Source organism: Lepisosteus platostomus, chromosome 6 (assembly GCF_059453375.1).
Source record: "Lepisosteus platostomus isolate fLepPlt1 chromosome 6, fLepPlt1.hap1, whole genome shotgun sequence".
NCBI lineage: Eukaryota > Metazoa > Chordata > Actinopteri > Semionotiformes > Lepisosteidae > Lepisosteus > Lepisosteus platostomus.
Window position 1 is genome coordinate 12,170,820 of NC_142616.1, and position 26,591 is coordinate 12,197,410.

Consider the following 26,591-nt stretch of genomic DNA (forward strand, 5'->3'; position numbering starts at 1 on the left):
AGCTACAGTCAGACTAGATAAAGGACCACAGAGAAGGTTAAGGAATGACTCAAATTCTGTTTATTGTGACCAAAAAAACAAATGCAGGATCACATTACTGTTGCTTACATGAAAACACAGCATCAAACACTTTCTCTGTAGAACTGTATGTCAAGACAAATCCCAAATGTGTGCTGGGTCTGAGACAGTGTGATTACAGTACCGATATGGTAACAGTAACACATGCAGGTGTGTAACTCAGTTCCATGCTTGTATTCCTCCACACTCCACCTCTCCACTGTCTTCCCCCTGTCTCCCCCTCATTTCTCTCTGTGTCTGTCCCTCTCCCTGTCCCCTGTAACTGTGTGCCCCTGTCTCTCTCTCTCTGTGCCCCTGTCTCTGTCCCTGTCCCCTGTAACTTTTTTGCCCCTGTCTCTTTCCCTGTCCCCTGTAACTGTGTGCCCCTGTCTATCTCTCTCTGTGCCCGTCTCTCTCCCTGTCCCCTGTAACTGTGTGCCCCTGTCTCTCTCTCTCTGTGCCCCTGTCTCTGTCCCTGTCCCCTGTAACTGTGTGCCCCTGTCTACCTCTCTCTTTGCCCGTCTCTCTCCCTGTCCCCTGGAACTGTGTGCCCCTGTCTATCTCTCTCAGTGCCCGTGCGCTGGCGTAGGCTGGTTTAAGACATAAGCAGGCACCTCGTTAACTAACTGATCCCTAACGAGGTGGTGTATCTTAGACCATGTTTCCGTGACGCCGGGGCACTGCAGGAATGCTGCTCCTGATGGGGCGAGTTTTGTGAAACCCCGAGCTGGGCCGAGCTGGGCCGAGCTACGCAGGGCTGGGCTGAGCAGGGCCGAGCTGGACCGAGCTACGCAGGGGTGGGTCGAGCTTGGTGAAGCTGGGCCTACCTGTGCTGAAATGGGCCGTACTGTGCTGAACTAGGCCGAACTGAGCTGTGCTGAGCTGGGCTGACCTGTGCTGAACTGTGCCAAACTGTGCCATGCTGTGCCGAACTGGGTCGAACTGGGGAGGGCCTGCTGCCTGACCGCCGGACACAGGAACGAGGTGGGGGGGGGGGAGAAGGGGCGGGGAGCGGCCAGCAGGGGGCGCTCAGTCTCCGAAGACGGTGTTGAGCTGCTGGGTGACCCGGATGAAGGTGGTCCTGCGGCTCAGCTCCTTCAGCTTCGCCGCCCCCACGTAGGTGCAGGTGGAGCGAACCCCCCCGAGGACGTCTCTCAGGGTGTTGTCCACATCCCCCTTATAGGGGACCTCCACTGTCTTCCCCTCCGACGCCCTGAGAGAGAGAGAGGGGTTCATACAGACACACTGACTGACTGGACACTCCAGTACATTAACACTGCACTGAGAGAGAGGGGTTCATACAGACACACTGACTGACTGGACACTCCAGTACATTAACACTGCACTGAGAGAGAGGGGTTCATACAGACACACTGACTGACTGGACACTCCAGTACATTAACACTGCACTGAGAGAGAGGGGTTCATACAGACACACTGACTGACTGGACACTCCAGTACATTAACACTGCACTGAGAGAGAGGGGTTCATACAGACACACTGACTGACTGGACACTCTAGTACATTAACACTGCACTGAGAGAGAGGGGTTCATACAGACACACTGACTGGACACTCCAGTACATTAACACTGCACTGAGAGAGAGGGGTTCATACAGACACACTGACTGACTGGACACTCCAGTACATTAACACTGCACTGAGAGAGAGGGGTTCATACAGACACACTGACTGACTGGACACTCCAGTACATTAACACTGCACTGAGAGAGAGGGGTTCATACAGACACACTGACTGGACACTCCAGTACATTAACACTGCACTGAGAGAGAGGGGTTCATACAGACACACTGACTGACTGGACACTCCAGTACATTAACACTGCACTGAGAGAGAGGGGTTCATACAGACACACTGACTGACTGGACACTCCAGTACATTAACACTGCACTGAGAGAGAGGGGTTCATACAGACACACTGACTGGACACTCCAGTACATTAACACTGCACTGAGAGAGAGGGGTTCATACAGACACACTGACTGACTGGACACTCCAGTACATTAACACTGCACTGAGAGAGAGGGGTTCATACAGACACACTGACTGACTGGACACTCCAGTACATTAACACTGCACTGAGAGAGAGGGGTTCATACAGACACACTGACTGACTGGACACTCCAGTACATTAACACTGCACTGAGAGAGAGGGGTTCATACAGACACACTGACTGACTGGACACTCCAGTACATTAACACTGCACTGAGAGAGAGGGGTTCATACAGACACACTGACTGACTGGACACTCCAGTACATTAACACTGCACTGAGAGAGAGGGGTTCATACAGACACACTGACTGGACACTCCAGTACATTAACACTGCACTGGGAGAGAGGGGTTCATACAGACACACTGACTGACTGGACACTCCAGTACATTAACACTGCACTGAGAGAGAGGGGTTCATACAGACACACTGACTGACTGGACACTCCAGTACATTAACACTGCACTGAGAGAGAGGGGTTCATACAGACACACTGACTGACTGGACACTCCAGTACATTAACACTGCACTGAGAGAGAGGGGTTCATACAGACACACTGACTGGACACTCCAGTACATTAACACTGCACTGAGAGAGAGGGGTTCATACAGACACACTGACTGGACACTCCAGTCCATTAACACTGCACTGAGAGAGAGGGGTTCATACAGACACACTGACTGACTGGACACTCCAGTACATTAACACTGCACTGAGAGAGAGGGGTTCATACAGACACACTGACTGACTGGACACTCCAGTACATTAACACTGCACTGAGAGAGACGGGTTCATACAGACACACTGACTGACTGGACACTCCAGTACATTAACACTGCACTGAGAGAGAGGGGTTCATACAGACACACTGACTGACTGGACACTCCAGTACATTAACACTGCACTGAGAGAGAGGGGTTCATACAGACACACTGACTGACTGGACACTCCAGTACATGAACACTGCACTGAGAGAGAGGGGTTCATACAGACACACTGACTGACTGGACACTCCAGTACATTAACACTGCACTGAGAGAGAGGGGTTCATACAGACACACTGACTGGACACTCCAGTACATTAACACTGCACTGAGAGAGAGGGGCTCATACAGACACACTGACTGACTGGACACTCCAGTACATTAACACTGCACTGAGAGAGAGGGGTTCATACAGACACACTGACTGACTGGACACTCCAGTACATTAACGCTGCACTGAGAGTGGCGAGTGCAGTGCGCCCTCACCTGTACTCCGCCACGCCCCCGGCGTGTCTCTTCATGGCGGTGTCCGAGCTCATCCCGTAGAACAGCTTGAACTTCTTGCCGTCCTTCTCGATGATGTCGCCCCCGGACTCCGTGTGTCCCGCCAGCATCCCGCCCAGCATGACGAAGTCCGCGCCTGCGCCTGTCGGTCACATGACCGGGGGCAAGAGGTCACACGGCAGTCAGACAGACAGAAACACAGACACACAGGCAAAGAGATGGAGAGAGAGAGAGAGACAGACAGAGAGACAGAGAGACATACAGAAACACAGACACACAGACACACACACAAAGAGAAAAAGACAGAGAGACAGAGAGACAGAGAGACATACAGACACACAGACACACAGACACACAGACACACAGACACACAGACACACAAAGAGAAAAAGACAGAGACAGAGAGACAGAGAGACAGAGAGACATACAGAAACACAGACACACAGGCAAAGAGATGGAGAGAGAGAGAGAGACAGAGAGAGACAGAGAGACATACAGAAACACAGACACAGACACACACACAAAGAGAAAAAGACAGAGAGACAGAGAGACAGAGAGACAGAGAGACACAGCTGTCAGGCACGGGAGCAGAGCAGTGTCACACAGATACTCACCAAACGCCTTGGAGACATCACCTGGACAGGTACACCCACCATCCTGAGCGAGAGGAGAGGAGAGGGAGAGACAGCACAGAGAGAGAGAGAGATCAATACCAGGAGAAAGAGGGAGCCCCTCGCAAACAGAGGGAGCGAGAGACACGGAGAGGAGAGCGGAGAGGACAATAAAGGAATGAAGAGGAAATGCTCAGGGAGGGGGAAGGAGGGGGCAGAAGGAGAGGCTCCGACTTACAGAGATGATGTGCCCGCCCAGGCCGTGAGCGGCGTCAGCACACTCAATCACAGCGCTGAGCTGCGGGTACCCCACTCCCGTCTTCTTCCGGGTGGTACAGACTGACCCTGAGAGACAGGCACAGACAGAGACAGGTTCAGAAAGACACACTGCCAGACCTGCTGCCAACATGAGCTGTAAAGACACACTTGAGACACCCCTCACACTGAGAGATTAATACAGACTCTAATATAGACCCTAGAGACACCCCTCACACTGAGAGATTAATACAGACCCTAATATAGACCCTAGAGACACTCCTCACACAGAGAGATTAGTACAGACACTAATATAGACCCTAGAGACACTCCTAAATCAGAGAGATTAATATAGATCCTAATATAGACCCTAGAGACACTCCTAAATCAGAGAGATTAATACAGACCCTAATATAGACCCTAGAGACACTCCTCACACAGAGAGATTAATACATACCCTAATATAGACCCTAGAAACACTCCTCACACAGAGAGATTAATACAGACCCTAATATAGACCCAAGAGACACTCGTCACACAGAGGGATTAATACAGACACTAATATAGACCCAAGAGACACTCCTCACACAGAGAGATTAATACATACCCTAATATAGACCCTAGAGACACTCCTCACACAGAGAGATTAATACAGACCCTAATATAGACCCAAGAGACACTCCTCACACAGAGAGATTAATACAGACACTAATATAGACCCTAGAGACACTCCTCACACAGAGAGATTAATACAGACTGGGGAGGAGAGGGGCGCGGCCGGCTGCCGTGGCGACGCTGCAGGAGGAGCGAGCCCGACAGATTCCCCGCGCAGAGAGAGAGGAAGAGAGACGTGTGTGCAAGCCCGAGCGGCACAGGCAGGGGAAGGAGACTCACGACACACACGAGCGCTTGAGGAAAGAGAGACGGGGGCGCACTGACCTGGTCCAATGCCAACCTTGATGATGTCGGCCCCGGCCAGGATCAGCTCCTCCACCATCTCGCCCGTGACGACGTTCCCTGCCTGGTGTGGGAGCATGATGATCAATATCCCAGGAGTGCGGTATCACTGATCGCCAGTGTCTGTGATAACAGCATCTCTCACACACAGGCAGGCAGATGGGCGGACAGACAGAGAGGCAGGCAGGCAGAGAGACAGGCAGGGAGACAGAGAGGCAGAGAGGCAGAGAGGCAGGCAGGTAGACAGGCAGGAAGAGAAGCAGAGAGACAGAGAGGCAGGCAGGCAGACAGGCAGGAAGAGAAGCAGAGAGACAGAGAGGCAGGCAGGCAGACAGACGGGAAGAGAAGCAGAGAGACAGAGTGACAGGCAGAGAGACAGAGAGGCAGGCAGACAGGAAGAGAAGCAGAGACAGCCTGAGAGACAGGCAGATGGGTGACAGACAGAGAGGCAGAGAGAAAGAGAGAGAGGCAGGCAGAGCGGACCGCGGCCAGGCTGACCATGATGGTGTGCTGGGGGAACTTCTGCCGCACGTCGCGGACGAAGTGGACGAAGTGCTCCGAGTAGCCATTGGCCACGTCCACGCAGATGTACTGCAGCTGGGGGACAGCGGCCAGCACTGCGGACAGGCGCTCGAAATCCCCCTGACCCGTTCCACAGCTCACAGCCACGTGCTGAGAGAGAGACAGTTAATACACACTGACTGACCTGTACCACAGCTCACAGCCACGTGCTGAGAGAGAGACAGACAGGTTAATACACACTGACTGACCTGTACCACAGCTCACAGCCACGTGCTGAGAGAGAGACAGACAGGTTAATACACACTGACTGACCTGTTCCACAGCTCACAGCCACGTGCTGAGAGAGAGAGAGACAGTTAATACACACTGACCGGCCTGTTCCACAGCTCACAGCCACGTGCTGAGAGAGAGACAGTTAATACACACTGACCGACCCGTTCCACAGCTCACAGCCACGTGCTGAGAGAGAGACAGGTTAATACACACTGACTGACCTGTACCACAGCTCACAGCCACGTGCTGAGAGAGAGACAGTTAATACACACTGACCGGCCTGTTCCACAGCTCACAGCCACGTGCTGAGAGAGAGACAGTTAATACACACTGACCGGCCCGTTCCACAGCTCACAGCCACGTGCTGAGAGAGAGACAGTTAATACACACTGACCGGCCCCTTCCACAGCTCACAGCCACGTGCTGAGAGAGAGACAGTTAATACACACTGACCGGCCCCTTCCACAGCTCACAGCCATGTGCTGAGAGAGAGACAGGTTAATACACACTGACTGACCCGTTCCACAGCTCACAGCCACGTGCTGAGAGAGAGAGAGACAGTTAATACACACTGACCGGCCTGTTCCACAGCTCACAGCCACGTGCTGAGAGAGAGACAGTTAATACACACTGACCGACCCGTTCCACAGCTCACAGCCACGTGCTGAGAGACAGACAGTTAATACACACTGACCGGCTTGTTCCACAGCTCACAGCCACGTGCTGAGAGAGAGACAGGTTAATACACACTGACTGACCTGTACCACAGCCCACACCCTCGTGCTGAGAGAGAGACAGTTAATACACACTGATCGGCCCCTTCCACAGCTCACAGCCACGTGCTGAGAGAGAGACAGACAGGTTAATACACACTGACTGACCTGTACCACAGCTCACAGCCCCGTGCTGAGAGAGAGACAGACAGGTTAATACACACTGACTGACCTGTTCCACAGCTCACAGCCACGTGCTGAGAGAGAGAGAGACAGTTAATACACACTGACCGGCCTGTTCCACAGCTCACAGCCACGTGCTGAGAGAGAGACAGTTAATACACACTGACCGACCCGTTCCACAGCTCACAGCCACGTGCTGAGAGAGAGACAGACTGGTTAATACACACTGACTGACCTGTACCACAGCTCACAGCCACGTGCTGAGAGAGAGACAGACAGGTTAATACACACTGACTGACCTGTTCCACAGCTCACAGCCACGTGCTGAGAGAGAGAGAGACAGTTAATACACACTGACCGGCCTGTTCCACAGCTCACAGCCACGTGCTGAGAGAGAGACAGTTAATACACACTGACCGACCCGTTCCACAGCTCACAGCCACGTGCTGAGAGAGAGACAGACTGGTTAATACACACTGACTGACCTGTACCACAGCTCACAGCCACGTGCTGAGAGAGAGACAGACAGGTTAATACACACTGACTGACCTGTTCCACAGCTCACAGCCACGTGCTGAGAGAGAGAGAGACAGTTAATACACACTGACCGGCCTGTTCCACAGCTCACAGCCACGTGCTGAGAGAGAGACAGTTAATACACACTGACCGACCCGTTCCACAGCTCACAGCCACGTGCTGAGAGAGAGACAGGTTAATACACACTGACTGACCTGTACCACAGCCCACACCCTCGTGCTGAGAGAGAGACAGTTAATACACACTGACCGGCCCGTACCACAGCTCACAGCCACGTGCTGAGAGAGAGACAGACAGTTAATACACACTGACCGGCCCCTTCCACAGCTCACAGCCACGTGCTGAGAGAGACAGGTTAATACACACTGACCGGCCCCTTCCACAGCTCACAGCCACGTGCTGAGAGAGAGAGACAGGTTAATACACACTGACCGGCCTGTTCCACAGCTCACAGCCACGTGCTGAGAGAGAGACAGGTTAATACACACTGACCGGCCCTTTCCACAGCTCACAGCCACGTGCTGAGAGAGAGACAGGTTAATACACACTGACCGGCCCCTTCCACAGCTCACAGCCACGTGCTGAGAGAGAGACAGTTAATACACACTGACTGACCTGTACCACAGCTCACAGCCACGTGCTGAGAGAGAGACAGTTAATACACACTGACTGACCTGTACCACAGCTCACAGCCACGTGCTGAGAGAGAGACAGTTAATACACACTGACTGACCTGTACCACAGCTCACAGCCACGTGCTGAGAGAGAGACAGGTTAATACACATTGACGGCCCCTTCCACAGCTCACAGCCACGTGCTGAGAGAGAGACAGTTAATACACACTGACTGACCCGTTCCATAGCTCACAGCCACGTGCTGAGAGAGAGACAGACAGGTTAATACACACTGACCGGCCCGTTCCACAGCTCACAGCCACGTGCTGAGAGAGAGACAGGTTAATACACACTGACCGGCCCCTTCCACAGCTCACAGCCACGTGCTGAGAGAGAGACAGGTTAATACACACTGACTGACCTGTACCACAGCCCACACCCTCGTGCTGAGAGAGAGACAGTTAATACACACTGACCGGCCCCTTCCACAGCTCACAGCCACGTGCTGAGAGAGAGACAGTTAATACACACTGACCGGCCCCTTCCACAGCTCACAGCCACGTGCTGAGAGAGAGACAGTTAATACACACTGACCGGCCCCTTCCACAGCTCACAGCCATGTGCTGAGAGAGAGACAGGTTAATACACACTGACCGGCCTGTTCCACAGCTCACAGCCACGTGCTGAGAGACAGACAGGTTAATACACACTGACCGGCCCCTTCCACAGCTCACAGCCACGTGCTGAGAGACAGACAGTTAATACACACTGACCGGCCCGTTCCACAGCTCACAGCCACGTGCTGAGAGAGAGACAGGTTAATACACACTGACTGACCCCTTCCACAGCCCACAGCCACGTGCTGAGAGAGAGAGACAGTTACCACACACTGACTGACCTGTACCACAGCCCACAGCCTCGTGCTGAGAGAGAGACAGGTTAATACACACTGACTGACCCCTTCCACAGCCCACAGCCTCGTGCTGAGAGAGAGAGACAGTTACCACACACTGACTGACCTGTACCACAGCCCACACCCTCGTGCTGAGAGAGAGAGACAGTTACCACACACTGACTGACCTGTACCACAGCCCACACCCTCGTGCTGAGAGAGAGACAGGTTAATACACACTGACTGGCCCCTTCCACAGCTCACAGCCACGTGCTGAGAGAGAGACAGGTTAATACACACTGACTGACCTGTACCACAGCCCACACCCTCGTGCTGAGAGAGAGAGACAGGTTAATACACACTGACTGACCTGTACCACAGCCCACACCCTCGTGCTGAGAGAGAGACAGGTTAATACACACTGACTGGCCCCTTCCACAGCTCACAGCCACGTGCTGAGAGAGAGACAGGTTAATACACACTGACTGACCTGTACCACAGCTCACACCCTCATGCTGAGAGAGAGAGACAGGTTAATACACACTGACTGACCTGTTCCACAGCTCACAGCCCCGTGCTGAGAGAGAGAGACGGGTTAATAAACACCAGCTGTGTCCTACAGTAGACTGCAGCAGATACCGTACAGCTCGTGTCCAGACTCACCTCCACACACTCTGGGAAGCTCTTCGCAAAGTCTTTCCATTCGTCCACAGAGTAGTGCTTGTGGACAGCGGTGAAGAGGGAGAACTGTGGAAGGAGAGAGCAGGACAGGAGAATGAGAGGAGACACAGCACAGAGACAGAGAGAGCAGGGTAGGAGAATGAGAGGAGACACAGCACAGAGACAGAGAGAGCAGGGTAGGGGAATGAGAGGAGACACAGCACAGAGACAGAGAGAGAGCAGGGTAGGGGAATGAGAGGAGACACAGCACAGACAGAGAGCAGGAAAGGACAATGAAAGGAGACACAGCACAGAGACAGAGAGCAGGGTAGGGGAATGAGAGGAGACACAGCGCAGAGACAGAGAACAGGGTAGGGGAATGAGAGGAGACACAGCGCAGAGATAGAGAACAGGAAAGGACAACGAAAGGAGACACAGCACAGAGACAGAGAGAGCAGGGTAGGAGAATGAGAGGAGACACAGCGCAGAGACAGAGAGAGCAGGGTAGGAGAATGAGAGGAGACACAGCACAGAGACAGAGAGAGCAGGGTAGAGGAATGAGAGGAGACACAGCACAGAGACAGAGAGAGCAGGGTAGGAGAATGAGAGGAGACAGCACAGAGACAGAGAGAGCAGGGTAGGAGAATGAGAGGAGACACAGCACAGAGGGGTACAGGGAAAGAGACAGCTATAGAGAGAGGTACAGGGGATGCAGGGAGAGAGGAGGGGTACAGACATGGGGGTACAGAGAGAGAGGAGGGGTACAGAGAGAGAGGAGGGGTACAGAGAGAGGAGGGGTACAGACATGGGGGTACAGAGAGAGAGGAGGGGTACAGAGAGAGAGGAGGGGTACAGAGAGAGGAGGGGTACAGACATGGGGGTACAGAGAGAGAGGAGGGGTACAGAGAGAGAGGAGGGGTACAGACACGGGGGTACAGAGAGAGAGGAGGGGTACAGACATGGGGGTACAGAGAGAGGAGGGGTACGGACACAGGGGTACAGAGAGAGAGGAGGGGTACGGACACAGGGGTACAGAGAGAGAGGAGGGGTACAGACACGGGGGTACAGAGAGAGAGGAGGGGTACAGACACAGGGGTACAGAGAGAGAGGAGGGGTACAGACACGGGGGTACAGAGAGAGAGGAGGGGTACGGACACAGGGGTACAGGGAGAGAGGAGGGGTACGGACACAGGGGTACAGGGAGAGAGGAGGGGTACAGACACGGGGGTACAGAGAGAGAGGAGGGGTACAGACACGGGGGTACAGAGAGAGGAGGGGTACAGGCAGAGACAGGGGTGCAGAGAGAGAGGAGGGGTACAGACACGGGGGTACAGAGAGAGAGGAGGGGTACAGAGAGAGAGGGAGAGAGGAGGGGTACAGAGGGAGAGGGAGGGAGCTGGAGAGAAGGGGGTACAGGCAGAGACAGGGGTGCAGACAGTGGGTACCCGCTGCATTGCCCGGGCCATCTCGAAGGTGCCCACGGTGTCCATGTTGGCGGCGATGATGGGGATCCCTGTGTAAGTGCGCCCCGAGTTCCTGAAGATGAAACTGCGCATGAGGTCGACCTGCGACAGAGAGAGGAGGGGTGAGCAGACCCTCAGCACTGTGTCTCGGGGTCACTGGGTGCCCCAGTCCCAGCAGGCACTGGGAGGGGGCAGCTGCAGTAGCCGTGGAGACCCTGGTCCCGGGGCAGGAAGCTCGCCCCGAGGGAGACGCCGGGGCAGGAAGCTCGCCCCGAGGGAGACGCCGGGGCAGGAAGCTCGCCCCGAGGGAGACGCCGGGGCAGGAAGCTCGCCCCGAGGGAGACGCCGGGGCAGGAAGCTCGCCCCGAGGGAGACGCCGGGGCAGGAAGCTCGCCCCGAGGGAGACGCAGGACAGGAAGCTCGCCCCGAGGGAGACGCCGGGGCAGGAAGCTCGCCCCGAGGGAGACGCCGGGGCAGGAAGCTCGCCCCGAGGGAGACGCCGGGGCAGGAAGCTCGCCCCGAGGGAGACGCCGGGGCAGGAAGCTCGCCCCGAGGGAGACGCCGGGGCAGGAAGCTCGCCCCGAGGGAGACGCCGGGGCAGGAAGCTCGCCCCGAGGGAGACGCAGGACAGGAAGCTCGCCCCGAGGGAGACGCAGGACAGGAAGCTCGCCCCGAGGGAGACGCCGGACAGGAAGCTCGCCCCGAGGGAGACGCCGGGGCAGGAAGCTCGCCCCGAGGGAGACGCCGGACAGGAAGCTCGCCCCGAGGGAGACGCCGGGGCAGGAAGCTCGCCCCGAGGGAGACGCCGGGGCAGGAAGCTCGCCCCGAGGGAGACGCCGGGGCAGGAAGCTCGCCCCGAGGGAGACGCAGGACAGGAAGCTCGCCCCGAGGGAGACGCCGGACAGGAAGCTCGCCCCGAGGGAGACGCCGGGGCAGGAAGCTCGCCCCGAGGGAGACGCAGGACAGGAAGCTCGCCCCGAGGGAGACGCCGGGGCAGGAAGCTCGCCCCGAGGGAGACGCAGGACAGGAAGCTCGCCCCGAGGGAGACGCTGGACAGGAAGCTCGCCCCGAGGGAGACGCCGGGGCAGGAAGCTCGCCCCGAGGGAGACGCCGGGGCAGGAAGCTCGCCCCGAGGGAGATGCCGGGGCAGGAAGCTCGCCGTGAGGGAGTCAGGTGGTTAGGGGGCCGGGGGGCCGGGGGGCCGGTCACCTCACTGCGTGACTTCAGCGTGCTGCGCTTGGGTCTCAGCAGGACGTCCTTGAAGTCCAGCTTGATGTCGTTCTCAATCCGAGGCATTTCTGTCTGTCTGTCTCTCCGGTGGTCCCTGCTTGAGAGAGAGAGACAGGTCAGGAGAGAGACAGGTCTATCTGTCTGTCTGTCTCTCCGATGGTCCCTGCTCGAGAGAGAGAGACAGGTCAGGAGAGAGACAGGTCTATCTGTCTGTCTGTCTCTCCGGTGGTCCCTGCTCGAGAGAGAGACAGGCCTGTCTGTCACTCCCGCTCTAGAGAGAGACAGACAGGCACACAGCCCGCTCTAGAGAGAGAGAGAGACAGGCACGCAGACTGCTCTAGAGAGAGACAGGCACGCAGACTGATCTAGAGAGAGACAGGAACGCAGACTGATCTAGAGACAGACAGACATACAGACTGATCTAGAGAGACAGACAGACACACAGCCCGCTCGAGAGAGAGGCAGGCACACAGACTGCTCTAGAGAGAGAGACGGACAGGTACACAGCCCGCTCAAGAGAGACAGGCACATAGACTGTTCTAGAGAGAGACAGACAGGCGCGCAGACTGCTCTAGAGAGAGACAGGCACGCAGACTGCTCTAGAGAGAGACAGACACGCAGACTGATCTAGAGACAGACAGGCACACAGACAGATCTAGAGACAGACACGCAGACTGATCTAGAGACAGACAGGCACACAGACTGATCTAGAGACAGACACGCAGACTGATCTAGAGACAGACAGGCACACAGACTGATCTAGAGACAGACAGGCACACAGACTGATCTAGAGACAGACACGCAGACTGATCTAGAGAGAGAGAGACAGGCACAGACTGATCTAGAGACAAACAGGCACACAAACTGATCTAGAGACAGACAGAAAATGCTGTCAAGCAGAGACCCAGCAGAAGCCCAGTGCGCCTCACCTGTGCGGTTAGCGCGTCCTCAGTGTCACGGTGTACAGTCGCTACAGTGGGGTATCGCAGTATCTTCTTGTCGCAGGAGGGTGTCGTGATCGCCTCTAAAGCTCTGGCCTGCTGGCGACTGCTTCGCTACAAGAGATTACTAAGTATTTTAATTAATACCGACCGGCGTTAACGCCAACAGGTCAAGGCTATTAACTATAAAATAACAACAGAACGATTATTAAAATGTTTTTATTCTAGTTTTTACTGTTCATGACAGCGGCACTAAAGCTGTGAGAACTACGCGCCTTAAAACGATTAAAATTAAGTAACGGTTCTTGTAAAAAGGTACACTGTATAACTGCCTCCCTTCCGCGAGGCTAGGGGAAAAAGAAATTTTGAGAGGAACTAAAATGCGATGTCATGTTCGTTTCCAGCAGGAAATGTAGTTCACTACCCTTCACCTAATTCGTATTATGATACAGACTGGGTGAGTGTGAAAACTACATCTCCCAGATAGCCAATAAACCAGGATGAGCCTAAGGCCGGCGGCGCAAACGCTCATGGGAACTGTAGTTTAACAGCTTACGTGTTGTAACGCCCAACAACAAAATACAGGCCGAGCTGTAAAACTGTAACATTGAGTACCAGCCTGGAGTCTGAGGTGAAAGCTGCGCCTTCTTCTTTCTGCAAAATAAAAACAAAATCCAGGTGACGAGAACGAAAGCACGAAACTCTAGCAGAAATGTTGAGTTTTTCTCTTAGCAATTCCGGGAGCTGATCCACGAAGCAGCTTCAACTACAGTAATTCGGGATTTTGTTAGGTTAGCAGTAAATTAACCCGATAGCCCGACTTCAGGTTTACTCTAGTTTCATTGTCCGGTTAAAACGAGCCGAGTTTCATTGGACAATAATTAGTAAAAGTATAGGAGAAACTGAGTATGAAATCTAAATGAACAAAAAACCAACAATACACTTCCAAAGGCAAAAACAAATCAGAACGCAATGTTATTTTTTTACATACATGAGCTGTGTTTCTTGCCTTGTTTCTTCGAGTAATTAATGGAGTTTAATTCATATTGATTCTCCATATTATAAACATTAAAGGGTGGAGTGGGACTGGATCATCTTGTTTTATGGATATCTACCGATTATTAATAACAGATTAATTATGAATACGTGTTCTTTTTCTATACTTCCTCTTGGAAAGCACAAGATAAGATCCAGTTTGCTCACAGACAGCAGCAGGAGTCCCTTGAAGCTCAGGGTGAGCCTGGCCAGTACCTGGGAGAGGTGTTAGTGGGGCCAGCAGGGGGCGCTCACCCTGCAGACTGTGTGGGTCCTAACGCCCCAGTACAGTGACAGGGACACTAGACTGTAAACAAGGCGCTGTCCTTCAGATGAGACGTAAAACTGAGGTCTTGCCTCTCTGTGGTCAGTCAAGACCCCAGGGTGTCTCTCAGAAAGAGTAGGGGTGTGACCCCAGTGTCCTGGACAGACTCCCCCTGGTCTTTACCAGTCATGGCCTCCTGATCACCCCGCTCTCTGAACTGCTCTTCTCCCCACGGAGAGCTGGAGTGTGTGAGCGGACTGGAGCACTTTGGCTGCTGTTCCTGCCGGAACTAGAAGCCCGTGGTCGGGCGGGGCGGGGGAAGCGATTGCAGGGACACAGGAAGTGTCTGAGTTTGTTCAGCGCCAGACGGGGCACAGAGAGGCTGAGCGCAGGGCATCGCGCAGATCATCCCGGGTCCGGTTTCGGTAGATAAAGACGCAGAGCCGCCGCAGTCGAGACGAGATTTAGCCTCTGGACTCTTACCGACCGCCGAGATGCTGATTAAGGTCAAGGTAAGGGGGTTAAGGAGGGGCTTGCGGACGCGCGGATTAACCGGCGGGCAGCGGTGCCGCCCGGTGCACAGACAGCGGTTCCGAAGAAACAATGAAAGCGAAGGAAAATGGCCGAGCTGCTGATTTCCACGGTGCCCTGTCTTCCACGCGCGCCCACGCACACACACAGACGCCTGCGGGCGGGTGAATCGCTGGGACCGAGCTCGGGTCCGAGTCCAGGCCGAGGGGGCGGCTGGGGCGGGAGGCGAGCCCAGCTCCTCTCGGGGGGCGGTGAGTGATGAAGGTGATGATCATCTCTCCCCTCTCTCTCTTCCTCCTCCTCTCACCCCCAACCGCGCAGACGCTCACGGGGAAGGAGATCGAGATCGATATCGAGCCCACAGACAAGGTGAGGCTGGTGTGTGTGTATTACTGTGATCTCCTCTCTCTCACTGTGTCTCCTGTCCTGTTGTGTGTGTGTATTACTGTGATCTCCTCTCTCTCACTGTGTCTCCTGTCCTGTTGTGTGTGTGTATTACTGTGATCTCCTCTCTCTCTCTCACTGTGTATCCTGTCCTGTTGTGTGTGTGTATTACTGTGATCTCCTCTCTCTCACTGTGTCTCCTGTCCTGTTGTGTGTGTTTATTACTGAGGGATCTGCTCTCTCTCAGGTGGAAAGGATTAAGGAGCGAGTGGAAGAGAAGGAAGGGATTCCTCCACAACAACAGAGACTCATCTACAGTGGAAAACAAATGTGAGTGTTAATGTACTGGAGTGTCCAGTCAGTCAGTGTGTCTGTATGAACCCCTCTCTCTCAGTGCAGTGTTAATGTACTGGAGTGTCCAGTCAGTGTGTCTGTATGAACCCCTCTCTCTCAGTGCAGTGTTAATGTACTGGAGTGTCCAGTCAGTCAGTGTGTCTGTATGAACCCCTCTCTCTCAGTGCAGTGTTAATGTACTGGAGTGTCCAGTCAGTCAGTGTGTCTGTATGAACCCCTCTCTCTCAGTGCAGTGTTAATGTACTGGAGTGTCCAGTCAGTCAGTGTGTCTGTATGAACCCCTCTCTCTCAGTGCAGTGTTAATGTACTGGAGTGTCCAGTCAGTCAGTGTGTCTGTATGAACCCCTCTCTCTCAGTGCAGTGTTAATGTACTGGAGTGTCCAGTCAGTCAGTGTGTCTGTATGAACCCCTCTCTCTCAGTACAGTGTTAATGTACTGGAGTGTCCAGTCAGTCAGTGTGTCTGTATGAACCCCTCTCTCTCAGTGCAGTGTTAATGTACTGGAGTGTCCAGTCAGTGTGTCTGTATGAACCCCTCTCTCTCAGTGCAGTGTTAATGTACTGGAGTGTCCAGTCAGTCAGTGTGTCTGTATGAACCCCTCTCTCTCAGTGCAGTGTTAATGTACTGGAGTGTCCAGTCAGTCAGTGTGTCTGTATGAACCCCTCTCTCTCTCTTTCAGGAATGATGAGAAGACAGCAGCAGATTATAAGATCCAGGGAGGCTCAGTTCTACACCTGGTCCTGGCTCTCAGAGGTGGGGCCTCCCACAGTCCCAGCAAGCACTTGAGTTGCTCCTTGTAACACTGCCTTGACTCTCCTACCTTAGAGTTCGCCTCTTTTAAGCCGCTCTTCCTAGGTTGGTGAAACTCTGCGGTGGTTTAAAATGTAAATTTAGTTATTCTACTATATTACTACAAAACATGAAACCCGTAATATCAGTAATGAAGCCAATGCAATATATGGTTCTCCTGCTCAAAATGTGTAGTTTTGGTCATTTTTCTTGTTGAGTTCAGGCTGAGTCCTGTTGTTTGGGGTGTAGTTTCAGAGTTTCTGGGTTCGTGAAAGAGTTTGTTTCTAATTTAAGGACTGTTAATGGTTTCTGCAACTAGCCCCCCTTTCAGCCTCAAAAATAAAGCAGCCAACAACCAAACCGTTTGCTATTGAATTTTTTCAATTCTTGTGCCTCTGTTGAATGAGCTAGTCCTGATCACAGGGGGCGCTGTGACCACACTGAGCTCGGTGTGGAGAAAGGGGCCGGACTCTCACTGCTGCTGTCTGACCACAGGGGGCGCTGTGACCACACTGAGCTGGGTGTGGAGAAAGGGGCTGGACTCTCACTGCTGCTGTCTGACCACAGGGGGCGCTGTGACGGCACTGAGCTGGGTGTGGAGAAAGGGGCCGGACTCTCACTGCTGCTGTCTGACCACAGGGGGTGCTGTGATGGCACTGAGCTGGGTGTGGAGAAAGGGGCCGGACTCTCACTGCTGCTGTCTGACCACAGGGGGCGCTGTGATGGCACTGAGCTCGGTGTGGAGAAAGGGGCCGGACTCTCACAGACACTGCTGCTGTCTGACCACAGGGGGCGCTGTGACGGCACTGAGCTGGGTGTGGAGAAAGGGGCTGGACTCTCACTGCTGCTGTCTGACCACAGGGGGCGCTGTGACCACACTGAGCTGGGTGTGGAGAAAGGGGCTGGACTCTCACTGCTGCTGTCTGACCACAGGGGGTGCTGTGACCACACTGAGCTCGGTGTGGAGAAAGGGGCCGGACTCTCACTGCTGCTGTCTGACCACAGGGGGCGCTGTGACCACACTGAGCTGGGTGTGGAGAAAGGGGCCGGACTCTCACTGCTGCTGTCTGACCACAGGGGGCGCTGTGACGGCACTGAGCTGGGTGTGGAGAAAGGGGCCGGACTCTCACTGACACTGCTGCTGTCTGACCACAGGGGGCGCTGTGACGGCACTGAGCTGGGTGTGGAGAAAGGGGCTGGACTCTCACTGCTGCTGTCTGACCACAGGGGGCGCTGTGACCACACTGAGCTGGGTGTGGAGAAAGGGGCCGGACTCTCACTGCTGCTGTCTGACCACAGGGGGCGCTGTGACGGCACTGAGCTGGGTGTGGAGAAAGGGGCTGGACTCTCACTGCTGCTGTCTGACCACAGGGGGCGCTGTGACGGCACTGAGCTGGGTGTGGAGAAAGGGGCCGGACTCTCACTGCTGCTGTCTGACCACAGGGGGCGCTGTGATGGCACTGAGCTGGGTGTGGAGAAAGGGGCCGGACTCTCACTGCTGCTGTCTGACCACAGGGGGCGCTGTGATGGCACTGAGCTCGGTGTGGAGAAAGGGGCCGGACTCTCACTGCTGCTGTCTGACCACAGGGGGCGCTGTGACGGCACTGAGCTCGGTGTGGAGAAAGGGGCCGGACTCTCACTGCTGCTGTCTGACCACAGGGGGCGCTGTGACGGCACTGAGCTGGGTGTGGAGAAAGGGGCTGGACTCTCACTGCTGCTGTCTGACCACAGGGGGCGCTGTGACGGCACTGAGCTGGGTGTGGAGAAAGGGGCTGGACTCTCACTGCTGCTGTCTGACCACAGGGGGCGCTGTGATGGCACTGAGCTCGGTGTGGAGAAAGGGGCCGGACTCTCACTGCTGCTGTCTGACCACAGGGGGCGCTGTGACGGCACTGAGCTCGGTGTGGAGAAAGGGGCTGGACTCTCACTGACACTGCTGCTGTCTGACCACAGGGGGCGCTGTGATGGCACTGAGCTGGGTGTGGAGAAAGGGGCCGGACTCTCACTGCTGCTGTCTGACCACAGGGGGCGCTGTGACGGCACTGAGCTGGGTGTGGAGAAAGGGGCCGGACTCTCACTGCTGCTGTCTGACCACAGGGGGTGCTGTGACGGCACTGAGCTGGGTGTGGAGAAAGGGGCCGGACTCTCACTGCTGCTGTCTGACCACAGGGGGCGCTGTGACGGCACTGAGCTGGGTGTGGAGAAAGGGGCCGGACTCTCACTGCTGCTGTCTGACCACAGGGGGCGCTGTGACGGCACTGAGCTGGGTGTGGAGAAAGGGGCCGGACTCTCACTGCTGCTGTCTGACCACAGGGGGCGCTGTGACCACACTGAGCTGGGTGTGGAGAAAGGGGCCGGACTCTCACTGCTGCTGTCTGACCACAGGGGGCGCTGTGACCACACTGAGCTGGGTGTGGAGAAAGGGGCCGGACTCTCACTGACACTGCTGCTGTCTGACCACAGGGGGTGCTGTGATGGCACTGAGCTGGGTGTGGAGAAAGGGGCCGGACTCTCACTGCTGCTGTCTGACCACAGGGGGCGCTGTGACGGCACTGAGCTGGGTGTGGAGAAAGGGGCCGGACTCTCACTGCTGCTGTCTGACCACAGGGGGCGCTGTGACGGCACTGAGCTGGGTGTGGAGAAAGGGGCTGGACTCTCACTGACACTGCTGCTGTCTGACCACAGGGGGCGCTGTGATGGCACTGAGCTGGGTGTGGAGAAAGGGGCCGGACTCTCACTGCTGCTGTCTGACCACAGGGGGCGCTGTGATGGCACTGAGCTGGGTGTGGAGAAAGGGGCCGGACTCTCACTGACACTGCTGCTGTCTGACCACAGGGGGCGCTGTGACCACACTGAGCTGGGTGTGGAGAAAGGGGCCGGACTCTCACTGCTGCTGTCTGACCACAGGGGGCGCTGTGACGGCACTGAGCTGGGTGTGGAGAAAGGGGCTGGACTCTCACTGCTGCTGTCTGACCACAGGGGGCGCTGTGACGGCACTGAGCTGGGTGTGGAGAAAGGGGCCGGACTCTCACTGCTGCTGTCTGACCACAGGGGGCGCTGTGACGGCACTGAGCTCGGTGTGGAGAAAGGGGCCGGACTCTCACTGCTGCTGTCTGACCACAGGGGGCGCTGTGACCACACTGAGCTGGGTGTGGAGAAAGGGGCTGGACTCTCACTGACACTGCTGCTGTCTGACCACAGGGGGCGCTGTGACGGCACTGAGCTGGGTGTGGAGAAAGGGGCCGGACTCTCACTGCTGCTGTCTGACCACAGGGGGCGCTGTGATGGCACTGAGCTCGGTGTGGAGAAAGGGGCCGGACTCTCACTGACACTGCTGCTGTCTGACCACAGGGGGCGCTGTGACGGCACTGAGCTCGGTGTGGAGAAAGGGGCCGGACTCTCACTGCTGCTGTCTGACCACAGGGGGCGCTGTGATGGCACTGAGCTGGGTGTGGAGAAAGGGGCCGGACTCTCACTGCTGCTGTCTGACCACAGGGGGCGCTGTGACCACACTGAGCTGGGTGTGGAGAAAGGGGCCGGACTCTCACTGCTGCTGTCTGACCACAGGGGGCGCTGTGACCACACTGAGCTGGGTGTGGAGAAAGGGGCCGGACTCTCACTGACACTGCTGCTGTCTGACCACAGGGGGCGCTGTGACCACACTGAGCTCGGTGTGGAGAAGGGGGCCGGACTCTCACTGCTGCTGTCTGACCACAGGGGGCGCTGTGACGGCACTGAGCTGGGTGTGGAGAAAGGGGCTGGACTCTCACTGCTGCTGTCTGACCACAGGGGGCGCTGTGACCACACTGAGCTGGGTGTGGAGAAAGGGGCCGGACTCTCACTGCTGCTGTCTGACCACAGGGGGCGCTGTGATGGCACTGAGCTGGGTGTGGAGAAAGGGGCCGGACTCTCACTGCTGCTGTCTGACCACAGGGGGCGCTGTGACCACACTGAGCTGGGTGTGGAGAAAGGGGCCGGACTCTCACTGCTGCTGTCTGACCACAGGGGGCGCTGTGACCACACTGAGCTGGGTGTGGAGAAAGGGGCCGGACTCTCACTGCTGCTGTCTGACCACAGGGGGCGCTGTGACCACACTGAGCTGGGTGTGGAGAAAGGGGCTGGACTCTCACTGACACTGCTGCTGTCTGACCACAGGGGGCGCTGTGATGGCACTGAGCTGGGTGTGGAGAAAGGGGCCGGACTCTCACTGCTGCTGTCTGACCACAGGGGGCGCTGTGATGGCACTGAGCTGGGTGTGGAGAAAGGGGCCGGACTCTCACTGCTGCTGTCTGACCACAGGGGGCGCTGTGATGGCACTGAGCTGGGTGTGGAGAAAGGGGCCGGACTCTCACTGCTGCTGTCTGACCACAGGGGGCGCTGTGATGGCACTGAGCTGGGTGTGGAGAAAGGGGCTGGACTCTCACTGCTGCTGTCTGACCACAGGGGGCGCTGTGACCACACTGAGCTCGGTGTGGAGAAAGGGGCCGGACTCTCACTGCTGCTGTCTGACCACAGGGGGCGCTGTGATGGCACTGAGCTGGGTGTGGAGAAAGGGGCCGGACTCTCACTGCTGCTGTCTGACCACAGGGGGCGCTGTGATGGCACTGAGCTCGGTGTGGAGAAAGGGGCCGGACTCTCACTGACACTGCTGCTGTCTGACCACAGGGGGCGCTGTGACGGCACTGAGCTGGGTGTGGAGAAAGGGGCCGGACTCTCACTGCTGCTGTCTGACCACAGGGGGCGCTGTGACCACACTGAGCTGGGTGTGGAGAAAGGGGCCGGACTCTCACTGACACTGCTGCTGTCTGACCACAGGGGGCGCTGTGACGGCACTGAGCTGGGTGTGGAGAAAGGGGCCGGACTCTCACTGCTGCTGTCTGACCACAGGGGGCGCTGTGATGGCACTGAGCTGGGTGTGGAGAAAGGGGCCGGACTCTCACTGCTGCTGTCTGACCACAGGGGGCGCTGTGACGGCACTGAGCTCGGTGTGGAGAAAGGGGCCGGACTCTCACTGCTGCTGTCTGACCACAGGGGGCGCTGTGACGGCACTGAGCTCGGTGTGGAGAAGGGGGCCGGACTCTCACTGCTGCTGTCTGACCACAGGGGGCGCTGTGACCACACTGAGCTGGGTGTGGAGAAGGGGGCCGGACTCTCACTGCTGCTGTCTGACCACAGGGGGCGCTGTGACCACACTGAGCTCGGTGTGGAGAAGGGGGCCGGACTCTCACTGCTGCTGTCTGACCACAGGGGGCGCTGTGATGGCACTGAGCTCGGTGTGGAGAAGGGGGCTGGACTCTCACTGCTGCTGTCTGACCACAGGGGGCGCTGTGACGGCACTGAGCTGGGTGTGGAGAAAGGGGCCGGACTCTCACTGCTGCTGTCTGACCACAGGGGGCGCTGTGACCACACTGAGCTCGGTGTGGAGAAAGGGGCCGGACTCTCACTGCTGCTGTCTGACCACAGGGGGCGCTGTGATGGCACTGAGCTTGGTGTGGAGAAAGGGGCCGGACTCTCACTGCTGCTGTCTGACCACAGGGGGCGCTGTGACGGCACTGAGCTCGGTGTGGAGAAAGGGGCCGGACTCTCACTGCTGCTGTCTGACCACAGGGGGCGCTGTGACCACACTGAGCTGGGTGTGGAGAAAGGGGCTGGACTCTCACTGCTGCTGTCTGACCACAGGGGGCGCTGTGACGGCACTGAGCTGGGTGTGGAGAAAGGGGCCGGACTCTCACTGCTGCTGTCTGACCACAGGGGGGCGCTGTGACCACACTGAGCTGGGTGTGGAGAAGGGGGCTGGACTCTCACTGACACTGCTGCTGTCTGACCACAGGGGGCGCTGTGACGGCACTGAGCTGGGTGTGGAGAAAGGGGCCGGACTCTCACTGCTGCTGTCTGACCACAGGGGGCGCTGTGACGGCACTGAGCTGGGTGTGGAGAAAGGGGCCGGACTCTCACTGCTGCTGTCTGACCACAGGGGGCGCTGTGATGGCACTGAGCTCGCTGCTGGTTTCCCCACAATGATCAGGAACCTCCAGAGCCTGTCCCGGTACCCCCAGGTTCCAATATACATGTGTCGTCTACACCCCTATTCCTGCTGAGTGCTGCTCGCTGCAGTCAAGTACAAAAATATGTAAAGCACTTTTTAAAATATATTTTATTATAAAATTAGGTGGAATATATAGGCAACTCAGAAATCAACCCACATGAAGCACAAATCTGATTCCCATTCTCTCCTCTCTCTCTCCCTGTCTTTCCTCCTGAGTGTGTCTGGAAAGAGGGAGGGGGCAACTGGCCACTCTCTACCTCCCCCAGTGGGGTAACTCAGAGCCCATCTTACAGACCGGGACCAGAAGCATACACAGCACAGAGAGACCGGTCCGGTCAGTGAGACAGGGACACAAAGAGAGAGAGACACATCCAGAGTGTCTGCTCAGTGAGACAGGGACACAGAGAGAGACACACACACACCCCGAGTGTCTGGTCAGTGAGACAGGGGGACAGAGAGAGAGAGAGAGAGAGAGACACACACACACCCCGAGTGTCTGGTCAGTGAGACAGGGGGACAGAGAGAGAGAAAGAGAGAGAGAGAGAGACACACACACCCCGAGTGTCTGCTCAGTGAGACGGACACAGAGAGAGACACACACACACCCCGAGTGTCTGCTCAGTGAGACGGACACAGAGAGAGAGACACACACACACACACACACCCCGAGTGTCTGCTCAGTGAGACAGGGACACAGAGAGAGAGAGACACACACATCCAGGGTGTCTGGTCATTGAGACAGGGACACAGAGAGAGAAATAAAGGTGATCAATAGGCTCTTCACTTCCATCAATACTGCTTGATCCATTGCCTCAGTGATGGTCTTCGATAGCTGAGTGAGACCGCTGTGAGTGGAGTGATTGACAGACACATCACTGCCAGGACTCAGGGGGGAAGTTATCAATCTGGGCGATTTCCTGATGGACAGAGCCCTGGGCGCTGTAGGACAGACGGATCCTCATCCGCAGGGACACCTACACACACAGACAGGTCCTGTTACAATATAGACACGCACACACCGAGACAGACACACAGACAGGTCCTGCTACAACACAGACACACACACACTGAGACACACACAGACAGGTCCTGTTACAATATAGACACACACACACCGAGACAGACACACAGACAGGTCCTGTTACAATATAGACACACACACACCGAGACAGACACACAGACAGGTCCTGTTACAATATAGACACACACACACCGAGACAGACACACAGACAGGTCCTGTTACAATATAGACACACACCGAGACAGACACACAGACAGGTCCTGTTACAATATAGACACACACACCGATAGAGAGACACAGACAGGTCCTGTTACAATATAGACACACACACAAACCGAGACAGACACACAGACAGGTCCTGTTACAATATAGACACACACCGAGACAGACACACAGACAGGTCCTGCTACAACACAGACACACACTGAGACAGACACATAGACAGGTACTGTTACAATATAGATACACACACAAAGACAGGTCCTGCTACAACACAGACACACACACACACTGAGACACAAACAGACAGGTCCTGTTACAATATAGACACACACACAAACCTAGACAGACACACTGACAGGTCCTGTTACAACATAGACACACACCGAGACAGACAGGTCCTGTTCCAATATAGACACACACAGACAGGTCCTGTTCCAATATAGACACACACACCGATAGAGACACACAGACAGGTCCTGTTACAACATAGACACACACACCGATAGAGACACACAGACAGGTCCTGTTCCAATATAGACACACACCGAGACAGACAGGTCCTGTTCCAATATAGACACACACACCGATAGAGACACACAGACAGGTCCTGTTACAATATAGACACACACAAACTGAGACAGACAGGTACTGTTATAATGTACAAAAAGACAATTCCTAACTATGCCTAGTTTCTGCTGTAGAAGCTTACCCACAGTCAGATACTTCTATCACAGAAACATTAAGTTGAAAAAAAGAAAGAAAACAACGTTTCGGCCGCTGTGCAATTTACACAGATACTGGAAAGAAACCAACCTTGTTTGGATTGTTGAGAAGGACAGTCTGAGTCACATAACCTCGTCCCTGAGCTGGGATAACATCACCACTGGGAGCTCTCATCTGTAACTGTACACTCTGAGAGAGACAGAGGGGTTCATACAGACACACTGACTGACTGGACACTCCAGTACATTAACACTGCACTGAGAGAGAGGGGTTCATACAGACACACTGACTGGACACTCCAGTACATTAACACTGCACTGAGAGAGAGGGGTTCATACAGACACACTGACTGACTGGACACTCCAGTACATTAACACTGCACTGAGAGAGAGGGGTTCATACAGACGCACTGACTGACTGGACACTCCAGTACATTAACACTGCACTGAGAGAGAGGGGTTCATACAGACACACTGACTGACTGGACACTCCAGTACATTAACACTGCACTGAGAGAGAGGGGTTCATACAGACACACTGACTGACTGGACACTCCAGTACATTAACACTGCACTGAGAGAGAGGGGTTCATACAGACACACTGACTGACTGGACACTCCAGTACATTAACACTGCACTGAGAGAGAGGGGTTCATACAGACACACTGACTGGACACTCCAGTACATTAACACTGCACTGAGAGAGAGGGGTTCATACAGACACACTGACTGACTGGACACTCCAGTACATTAACACTGCACTGAGAGAGAGGGGTTCATACAGACACACTGACTGGACACTCCAGTACATTAACACTGCACTGAGAGAGAGGGGTTCATACAGACACACTGACTGACTGGACACTCCAGTACATTAACACTGCACTGAGAGAGACAGGGGGGTTATACAGACAGACCTTGGGTACGGCGGCCTGCAGGTTGTACTGGGTGAAGTCGAACTCGGTGGAGTTGCTGGCTGTGATGGTGATGCTCAGCGCCGCGTCCGTCTGCCGGTCAAAGTCAAACCGCAGTGTCAGTCCCTCCTTCTCGTACGCCGTGACTGAGGGCACAGCTGTCAAAAACAAGAAGAAAGCTGCTCTAATACAAGTGTGTGTGTGTGTGTCTCTAGGGCACAGTCCTGCTCTCATACAAGTGTGTGTGTGTGTGTGTGTGTCTCTAGGGCACAGTCCTGCTCTAATACAAGTGTGTGTGTGTGTGTGTGTGTGTGTGTGTGTGTGTGTGTGTGTGTGTCTCTAGGGTCCAGTCCTGCTCTAATACAAGTGTGTGTGTGTGTGTGTCTCTAGGGTCCAGTCCTGCTCTAATACAAGTGTGTGTGTGTGTGTGTGTGTGTGTGTGTGTGTGTGTGTGTGTGTGTGTGTGTGTGTCTCTAGGGTCCAGTCCTGCTCTAATACAAGTGTGTGTGTGTGTGTGTGTGTGTGTGTGTGTCTCTAGGGTCCAGTCCTGCTCTAATACAAGTGTGTGTGTGTGTGTCTCTAGGGTCCAGTCCTGCTCTAATACAAGTGTGTGTGTGTGTGTGTGTGTGTGTGTGTCTCTAGGGTCCAGTCCTGCTCTAATACAAGTGTGTGTGTGTGTGTGTGTCTCTAGGGTCCAGTCCTGCTCTAATACAAGTGTGTGTGTGTGTGTCTCTAGGGTCCAGTCCTGCTCTAATACAAGTGTGTGTGTGTGTGTGTGTGTGTGTGTGTGTGTGTGTGTGTGTGTGTGTGTGTGTGTGGTGTGTGTGTGTGTGTGTGTGTCTCTAGGGTCCAGTCCTGCTCTAATACAAGTGTGTGTGTGTGTGTGTGTGTGTGTCTCTAGGGTCCAGTCCTGCTCTAATACAAGTGTGTGTGTGTGTGTCTTGGGTCCAGTCCTGCTCTAATACAAGTGTGTGTGTGTGTGTGTGTGTGTGTGTGTGTGTGTGTGTGTGTGTGTGTGTGTGTGTGTGTGTCTCTAGGGTCCAGTCCTGCTCTAATACAAGTGTGTGTGTGTGTCTCTAGGGTCCAGTCCTGCTCTAATACAAGTGTGTGTGTGT

The 26,591-nt window shown here is 55.3% G+C and overlaps 3 protein-coding genes across 5 annotated transcripts in view; 1 reads left to right on the top strand and 2 right to left on the bottom strand.

Moving 5' to 3' along the window:
* Positions 1-37: 37 nt before the first annotated feature.
* Positions 38-13,591, bottom strand: gmpr2 (guanosine monophosphate reductase 2). 3 transcript variants are annotated; one of them, XR_015939382.1, is made up of 11 exons: positions 13,182-13,590; positions 12,232-12,346; positions 11,005-11,124; positions 9,563-9,646; positions 5,664-5,837; positions 5,148-5,229; positions 4,192-4,298; positions 3,957-3,999; positions 3,325-3,484; positions 564-1,270; positions 38-506 (listed from the first exon to the last, which is right to left on the bottom strand). XR_015939382.1 is itself a non-coding variant. In XM_088634296.1 (10 exons), the coding sequence occupies exons 2-10, from the start codon at positions 12,316-12,318 to the stop codon at positions 1,087-1,089; spliced, it is 1,041 nt and encodes a 346-aa protein (XP_088490422.1). In that variant the 5' UTR covers positions 12,319-12,349; positions 13,182-13,591; the 3' UTR covers positions 38-1,086. The 3 variants fall into 3 exon arrangements, 2 of the variants coding, with proteins under 2 accessions (XP_088490422.1, XP_088490421.1); XM_088634296.1 differs by having other exon boundaries at positions 38-1,270; positions 12,232-12,349; positions 13,182-13,591; XM_088634295.1 differs by having other exon boundaries at positions 38-1,270.
* A 1,238-nt stretch (positions 13,592-14,829) lies between these two features.
* Positions 14,830-16,910, top strand: nedd8l (NEDD8 ubiquitin like modifier, like). Its single transcript, XM_088634304.1, has 4 exons — positions 14,830-15,005; positions 15,346-15,393; positions 15,656-15,738; positions 16,441-16,910. Exons 1-4 carry the CDS (start codon positions 14,988-14,990, stop codon positions 16,559-16,561), a joined length of 270 nt encoding a protein of 89 aa, XP_088490430.1. The 5' UTR covers positions 14,830-14,987; the 3' UTR covers positions 16,562-16,910.
* A 5,776-nt stretch (positions 16,911-22,686) lies between these two features.
* The window catches only part of ap1g2 (adaptor related protein complex 1 subunit gamma 2), a 34,627-nt gene continuing 30,722 nt past the window's right edge, over positions 22,687-26,591 (bottom strand). Inside the window, exons 21-23 of the mRNA XM_088634305.1 lie at positions 25,480-25,634; positions 24,653-24,751; positions 22,687-23,570 (exon numbers count right to left, since the gene is read on the bottom strand). Coding sequence (XP_088490431.1) covers positions 23,469-23,570; positions 24,653-24,751; positions 25,480-25,634 — 356 coding nt within the window. The 3' untranslated portion in view covers positions 22,687-23,468. The remainder of the gene's footprint in view (positions 23,571-24,652; positions 24,752-25,479; positions 25,635-26,591) is intronic.